The following is a 7,406-nucleotide window of genomic DNA, read 5'->3' on the forward strand; positions in this document are numbered from 1 at the left end:
GTGTTTTTATGTTTTTTTATTTAATTATATTTTAGAATATCATTTCCATTTGGATTAAAATATATTGCCACTTCAAGCTTGTTTATTGGATGTTTTTACTTCAGGATTTGGTTGTCCGGGCATTTAAGCAAAGCAACGGAAGATAATGAATTCTATATCGCCGGCGTTCCGACTTACCACCGCCAAGCCTGCGGCGGTCATTTCCGACGCCACTTTCCTCTACATACCCTTCTCAATACACGCAGTGACCCAAAGCCCAAAAACCCAGAAGAAACCTGCCCTTAGACAACGCTCTTCAAAACCCAACAAAAGTATATCCCCATCTCCAGTCCTCACTCCATATACAGCTCCCTCATCTTCAATTCCTCGCAAAAAGGTCCATGATTTATATATGTGTGTGTTTCTTTTCTTTTTAAATTGGGTATTTGTTTTTAGTTTCCTGGACTTTTGTTTTCTCTCTTTCGTCTGTCCTCAAATTTTAAGAGGTTTTCTAGATTTTCGGTGTCATATGGTGGATTCAGGAAGTGGGTTGGTGGATGAAACTTAGATTTGTAGAAAGGCTGCATATGTCACTTTTTTCCCTTCGCCCCTTGGTCTCCCTGACCCACGAATATAACCAGGCGGCAAAGTGAGATAGGTCGTGGTCATCGTGGAACTGTCATTTTAGCATAAAATTTGTTTTGGCCCCTACATTCTGATCGTCCTTGCGGTTAGTAAGTTATAATTTGCTGGTCACCCTTTGTTTTTTTTTCCAATTTATAGATTCTGGTGCCTATTGGGTTCGGGACAGAAGAAATGGAGGCAGTGATAATGATTGGTATTCTTCGTCGCGCAGGTGCAGAGGTAACATTGGCATCAGTGGAGGAGCAACTGGAGGTTGAGGCGTCTGGAGGCACCAGGCTTGTAGCTGACACATTCATATCTTCCTGTTCTGATGAGATTTTTGATCTTGTTGCACTACCGGTCGGTTTTGAACTATTCTAAACTACAGCTACGAGTCTTTGTTTCTCTCTTTCCAATTGCTAGTGTGGTTTTTTTAGTCGTATTTATATGTACATTAGTTAACGACCATACACCTTAACTCACGTTTGCATCAACCTACATTGGCCTTATATGCCAAGTAGGGAGGTATGCCAGGCTCTGCTCGTTTAAGAGATTGCAAAATTCTTCAAGATATAACAAGCAAGCATGCTGAAAATAAACGATTGTACGGTGCGATATGTGCTGCTCCAGCTGTTGCACTTTTGCCTTGGGGACTGCTCAAAAGAAAGCAGGTACTTGCATTCTGTGCTACATTTGTAGTTTAATGATTTTTTTTCTTGTGATATATGCTATTACTCTGTTGGCTAATTTGATCGTAGTTTATCCTGCAAGACGACTTGTCATCCTGCCTTTATGGACAAGCTTCCCACTTTTTGGGCCGTTAAATCAAAAGTTCAGGTTTCTGGAGAGCTAACTACTAGTCGAGGCCCAGGCACTTGCTTTCATTTTGCTATATCATTGGTGGAGCAGCTCTTTGGCAAGTCTGTGGCCATGGATATTTCTGACTTGATGGTAAGCAAGAGCTTCTTAGATTTGATGTGTTTTGATTTTACCTACATTTGAGAGGACACATGGTTTGTGCTAATGAATTGTACGCACACCCTAAATGTTCCACATTATGTTTCAGATTTTATTTGAAAACATTTAATTTGTGTAGTTGTTAAGCGCTGATGTTGATGATCCGAAAAAAGAAGAATTTAATGATGTTTCGTGGGCTCTTGATCACACTCCTCAAGTAAGAGCTTCCTTTTTCTTCTCGATACACGTTGTTCACAGAACCTAGTGTATCCTAGATAATCCTTGTTTGTCTTAATACAATTACTTGTTCTTATGCTTCTGATAAATGCCATAGGTTCTTGTTCCAGTGGCTAATGGCTCTGAAGAAATTGAAGTGGTGACTGTTGTAGATATTTTACGACGAGCAAAAGTGAATGTTATCGTTGCTTCAGTGGAAAAATCTTTGCAGATTTTGGCATCCACTGGAACAAAAATTGTTGCTGACAAGATGATAACTGCTGCGGCTGAATCAACATATGATTTAATCATCCTGCCGGTATCTTACACTTGTATACTCGTATCGTGCTTCTTTCGTTTCTTTTTGGTTGGGAATCACGTTCCCTTGAAATCAGTTACGTCAATTGTAATATACCCGATAATGTATTTTTGTTAGGAATAACGTATTGTCCTTCTTTTGTTTTCGAAAGATGACATTTTTTGCTATACATAGTATGTCATGTAAGAATGTATTTGTCTGTGATATTCTATAACATATATTATTTTTATTCAGAGATGATATTGTATATCTGATGCTAAAAATATTAATTTTATTTTATATTATTAAAAATATAAAATAGTATTAAATATTTGTTTTTGTGCTCCCCAAAACAATAACTTTTTAAACTTTTTAGCACGAAGTAAAAAAAATGAAGTCCTTATCCTTAGCTCAGTGGAACTCGAATTTACTCAGCCTGAGTTATTGGCACCCCTGATCATTGTCCTTCAAAAATAGCGCCTCATTTGGCTCATTATTATCTAGGGAGGAGTTTCTGCAGATGAACGGCTTCACAAGTCGAGGATTTTAAAGAAATTGTTGAAAGAACAAGAGTCCGCGGGAAGGTTTTTTGGTGCACTCTGTTCTTCCCTTGCCATTTTGCAAGGTTATGGGTTGCTGAAGGTGCGATGCTGATGGGATTCATACCTCAATATTTCTGTATTTTTTTTTGTTGATTTCAAAACTCATTCTGGCTCTTCTTTGAACAGGATAGGCACGCCGCGGCTCACCCCTCTGTGATGAGCGATGTCAATAACATGGTGACTGGTGCTCGAGTAGTCATTGATGGGCAACTTATTACCAGCAAAGGACGTGCTACTGCAACTGATTTTGCGCTGGCTATTGTAAGCAAGCTTTTTGGGGTAGCAAGAGCAAGGAGCGTAGCGGAAGGTTTGGTTCTGGAGTACCCGAGGTGACAACCGGGATACCTCGCCTTGCTTGTCGGAAGCTCGTCGTGAGTCTTTTTCTGCATTAAGTGTTACATGTTCTCCAGGAGATTGGCAAGTCTTGAAACCAAGAAACGAGCAGTTGTCAGGGTAGCATTCCACATAACATTCTCAGTAATGAGGTATGACCCATAAAAATTGAGTTTTGTAGTTTGTCAATTTCGAAAGCTGTTTTAACTCTGATTATGTAAATTATTTTATATTGGAGTAATATGAATAACATTAGATACNTTTAAGATTACTTAGTCATTTGCGCTATTAACGTTTGTACTTTGACCAACAAACTTGATAGATATAAAAACAAGTTTAGAACTTCGATGGATGTTTCAAGTTTGTTGATCAAAGTACAAAAATTAATAGCGCAAACGTCTAAATAATCTTAAAATCATATAATATTGAATTTTAAATAAATTTATTGCATATTACAAGACATTTTTAGTAAACAACAAAAATTTGACCTAAAAAGAATGATTGTGCCAATAAATTGAAAAAGAAGAACATAAAATGACAAGGAAATAAAATATATACATATATATTATATGTATATAAAGAAGCAAGATTTTACACAAAGGAACCTTAAAAAGTTACACCAGGGTTACTTACACTACAGATCAAAAGTTTCAATGAGAATCAAACGAGATTTTACACAAACAAGGAACCTTAATACACTGGTGTTACACTACAGATTAATACAAAGCAAACAATCCATTTTAAGGACACGAGTCAGTTTCCAAGATATCTTGAACCTTATACACAAACAAAGGGTTGAATATTTCTCCGTTCCCCAACCCCCCACAAGCCTCTGCCTACCAAGGTCCAGTGCTCGTCCTCCGCAGACATCTTCTTTTATCTACCCCTGGTTTCTTTTTTGTCTCCGGCGTCTGTCAACAAACAAAAAACCTTTACTTTAAGATACATGGCACACAACACTGTGGAACATGTGATGAACATACAACTCAAAATGTATACCCTTAACATCCAGCATGCTGAGCGGAATGTTGTTAAAATTTTGGAATATACAATATGTAAGTTCCGGCTACATATCTTTTCTCATGATTGGAAGAAAAAATCTCACTATACTCCAACAGTATACTGAGAGATTTTGCGAATATGCAAAATTACACATGAATCGTATTCTTATATAAGACATAGATAGGCTACACAAATACAACAAAATATCGAACTGTAACATAAACCCGTGTTCACAATATAAATCAATTCATCCATGCAACCTGTGGCAACAAGTCATATGAGTGTGCAAGAAATTATACAACGAATGTTCTGACTTTTGCATTTAATGTTCTGGATATGGTGGTACATTGGAGGAAAAGATAGTTTGAATTTGTCTATCAACATTTGCAAGTAAAGCAATTTAAGACGACACGGGATTCAGTACCTGAGTTTTCTGCATCTCCAAAATTTCTTGCTGAAGCAAAACATGAGAGCAGAAACAGTAAAAATACGTTAGAATCAAGAACTCACATGATTAATTTTTTGGAGCATTTTCTTATTGTCCCATAAAAATTACCTGTTTTTTACGTAACTCGAAGTTCATTTCTTTGAGTGTTGCTACTTCCGCTTCCAATTCCAAGGTATATGCCTGCTCATGTTTTAAATTTAGGACAATAATAAATAAAAATATGAGCCCTGATGAGTCACAAAGACTACAAGATCATAAAGTGCCATCAAACATAAAACTTTCTAATGAATCACCTGCTTCCTAGCACGGGACCTCGCAGCAGACTCCCTGTTTTTGATCATTCTTCTCCGCCTTCTCTCCACTACTTTCTCCAAAGATGCAGTCGATCTCCTCCCTCGTCCCCCAACTTGACCAAACGCATAAGGCAAAGGAGAAGGAGAAAGGGATGATGGTGAATCTACACAACCCTTAACACTAACATCACAATGAGGATTATTATTCCTAGGCGAATTTTGTGCGACTGTCACTCCATTAGATAATCCCCCCATGCCCATTACTCCATTTTGGTATATTTTATTATCCATAGCATTTGTTATCCCGGCCATTGAACCCTTCATTGGGGAGTTGTTTCCGACATTTGTAGGAGAAGAAAAGGCTAAGGTTGTTCTCTTAGGAAGAATAGGCTGTAATTGTGGCTGTGGTTGTGGTTGTGATGCAACACTGGTTACACTAACACCACTTGTGTAGATCCCTACATTTGACGAAGCAAGAAAGTGTTGATTGCCCGATACAACATTGTTCTGAGATGGTACTTGTTGAAATTCTGTGGTCAAACCAGCATTATTATTCTCGTTTTGTAGAGGTAAACAGGGATAGGCTCCATTGCCGGTTGGCCCCCCAGAAGTTTGAGCATCTTCTCTAACCACACCCGCTTTTGCCAAAAAATCTTCTAATGTCATCTCACCTAAAGTGGGCTCCCTCGGACCCAAGTTCAAGCCCCCACTTGCACTAACATCTTGTACGCCAATTGTCTCTCTGAGAACGTCTCTCCACACTTCATCCACAGTTTTTTGGCTAAGTGTACGTGGTAAAGTTAATGAACCCTGCCTCTGCAAATTCCCATTCGGTGCAATCCCATCTCCCATGGTAGAGGTCGAGGCATGAGTTTCTTCAGCCGTCCAAATGCTTTTCAGAAGTTCCTCCATATTCATGGATCCAAATTCCTTCCCAGGAACACCCAAAGAATTTTGGAACTCCTCGAAGGTCAAGGAGTATATGGAAGACTGTCGCGCAAAGGGGGGGTTACTTGTTTGATTCCAACCACTGTCATCTGTTTGCGACGTGTTTTCAAAATTCTTGAAGTCCATGTAAGACCCCATAAGTACGAGATAGCAAACCGGAGCAACCAGCTGTCTGAACTCACACGAGTCACCAGTTCAGATCTTGATGATCTACACAACAAGACAAACACAACCATTTAATGCAAAGTTCTTCCTCAAATTCATGCAAAAGTATAGACATGAATGAAACAGTATCATACTTCAAATCATCTAAATACTGGATCAACTCAATACAACAAATTAATGGTTGCATCCATGAAACATGCAAATTCAGAGGCTCGACATGAATTAATATCCCACTTCAACGTTTCAAGGTTGCATTTGACTATTATTACAACACATGGAACCAACCTCTTTTATTTAAATCAAACCCAAGAAAACAAGAGCAATGCAGTTTTCAATTGATTAAGTGGAAATATAGTTAGAAAAAGATTTCAGTCCTAACGTCGTTAAATTCTCAATCTCCAAATCACACAAGTGGAGAGTAAACCCAGATATGTAATGTCAGTTACTGTCATTCTCATACTTGAGTACTCGCAAAGGGACCCAGAAGACCAAAGCACAGTGTTCTTCAAAATAATCCCCATGGCTTCTATTTCGCTTCTTTATGTTTTTAAAACCCATCTGGAAACCCAGATACACCAACTAAATATCAATCTATAAACACCACGAGAATCCAATCCTAAATTTAATCATTTCCATTACTCCCAATAATCAAATGGATCCGTAATCACTGGAACATAGTGTCAGAAGTTACAGAAGAATCAGTCCCCTTTTTTCCTAATTGTTTTCCCTATCTATCCACACTGAACAACCAGAAGCAGAACCCATGTACATAAATTTCACCTAACTACCAATAATTCAACACTAGTACAACCTACTACTTAATCTTGCCGAATCCTACGACAAACCGGTAATCGTTCTCCCCCCCCCTTAAAAAAAAAACTACATAAGAAATGTTCGATCAACATCGATCACTCTCTATAACCCGAAACATTAACCGATTTAACTAATTTCCCCAACTAGCCAAGTAAAAAAAAATGAAAAAAAAAAAGATGAAAAGAAATATCTAGACCAATCACCTTATGGAGGGAGATTTCTTCACCGACCGGCTTGTTCTTGGTGGAGTCGACAAGTGTCTGGTGCCGTTTCGACACATTATAAACATATTTTACTCATTTTTTATTTCTGCGGGTCGGCCTTTCCAAAACGTGGACCAATAAGAATAAGGTCCAAGGGTCCTTGATTTGATGGACTATCCAATGAGAGGGCTCTACGTGGGAGTATGTGGATCGTTCATATATTCTCGACAAGGCGTATAGTGGCGGCTTCTTATTGGCTGGAATTTCGGTGCGGGCAGCGTGTAGTACGGACAAGATTGATTTGAATTAAGTCAATATATTTTGATTAAAATATTATAAAATCGGACCTTTTGCTAGTGGCGAATCAAACGGTGAAGAAGATCAAGAGAGGATGATATATAAAATAGTTTTTTTTTTCAATTTTTTTAAAAAAAGTAAAATCTAGATCTTATTTGTTGATATCAAATACTATTTGACAAAAATTTGTGTGAGACGGTTTCACGGATCGTATTTTGTGAGATAGAT

At 38.1% G+C, this 7,406-nt stretch overlaps 2 protein-coding genes and 1 long non-coding RNA gene across 4 annotated transcripts; 2 read left to right on the forward strand and 1 right to left on the reverse strand.

Moving 5' to 3' along the window:
* Positions 1 to 82: 82 nt before the first annotated feature.
* LOC140969504 (protein DJ-1 homolog C) lies at positions 83 to 3,268 on the forward strand. The gene is made up of 8 exons (XM_073430868.1): positions 83 to 376; positions 763 to 963; positions 1,125 to 1,274; positions 1,375 to 1,554; positions 1,700 to 1,777; positions 1,895 to 2,095; positions 2,579 to 2,716; positions 2,803 to 3,268. Exons 1-8 carry the CDS (start codon positions 146 to 148, stop codon positions 3,007 to 3,009), a joined length of 1,386 nt encoding a protein of 461 aa, XP_073286969.1. The 5' UTR covers positions 83 to 145; the 3' UTR covers positions 3,010 to 3,268.
* A 238-nt stretch (positions 3,269 to 3,506) lies between these two features.
* LOC140969526 (uncharacterized) lies at positions 3,507 to 4,116 on the forward strand. Its single transcript, XR_012173949.1, has 2 exons — positions 3,507 to 3,803; positions 3,839 to 4,116. It is a non-coding gene; the product is annotated as an uncharacterized lncRNA (long non-coding RNA).
* Positions 3,556 to 6,987, reverse strand: LOC140969512 (ABSCISIC ACID-INSENSITIVE 5-like protein 7). 2 transcript variants are annotated; one of them, XM_073430876.1, is made up of 5 exons: positions 6,882 to 6,987; positions 4,753 to 5,910; positions 4,568 to 4,639; positions 4,436 to 4,465; positions 3,556 to 3,920 (listed from the first exon to the last, which is right to left on the reverse strand). In XM_073430876.1, exons 2-5 carry the CDS (start codon positions 5,836 to 5,838, stop codon positions 3,846 to 3,848), a joined length of 1,263 nt encoding a protein of 420 aa, XP_073286977.1. In that variant the 5' UTR covers positions 5,839 to 5,910; positions 6,882 to 6,987; the 3' UTR covers positions 3,556 to 3,845. The 2 variants fall into 2 exon arrangements, with proteins under 2 accessions (XP_073286977.1, XP_073286984.1); XM_073430883.1 differs by lacking the exon at positions 6,882 to 6,987 and adding an exon at positions 6,326 to 6,839.
* Positions 6,988 to 7,406: the final 419 nt, after the last annotated feature.

The sequence above is a fragment of the Primulina huaijiensis genome, chromosome 2 (genome assembly GCF_012295235.1).
Source record: "Primulina huaijiensis isolate GDHJ02 chromosome 2, ASM1229523v2, whole genome shotgun sequence".
NCBI classification, from domain to species: domain Eukaryota; kingdom Viridiplantae; phylum Streptophyta; class Magnoliopsida; order Lamiales; family Gesneriaceae; genus Primulina; species Primulina huaijiensis.

Bases quoted from the DNA above. Each gene is read 5' to 3' on its own strand.
- LOC140969504 (XM_073430868.1), top strand. From the start codon at position 146: ATGAATTCTATATCGCCGGCGTTCCGACTTACCACCGCCAAGCCTGCG. The intron at 377-762 runs GTCCATGATTTA...TCCAATTTATAG, and splicing joins CTTCAATTCCTCGCAAAAAG to ATTCTGGTGCCTATTGGGTT. The intron at 1,555-1,699 runs GTAAGCAAGAGC...TAATTTGTGTAG, and splicing joins TGGATATTTCTGACTTGATG to TTGTTAAGCGCTGATGTTGA.
- LOC140969512 (XM_073430876.1), bottom strand. From the start codon at position 5,838: ATGGGGTCTTACATGGACTTCAAGAATTTTGAAAACACGTCGCAAACA. The intron at 4,466-4,567 runs GTAATTTTTATG...GTTTTGCTTCAG, and splicing joins TCGAGTTACGTAAAAAACAG to CAAGAAATTTTGGAGATGCA. The intron at 3,921-4,435 runs GTACTGAATCCC...GTTTGTTGACAG, and splicing joins TGGAGATGCAGAAAACTCAG to ACGCCGGAGACAAAAAAGAA.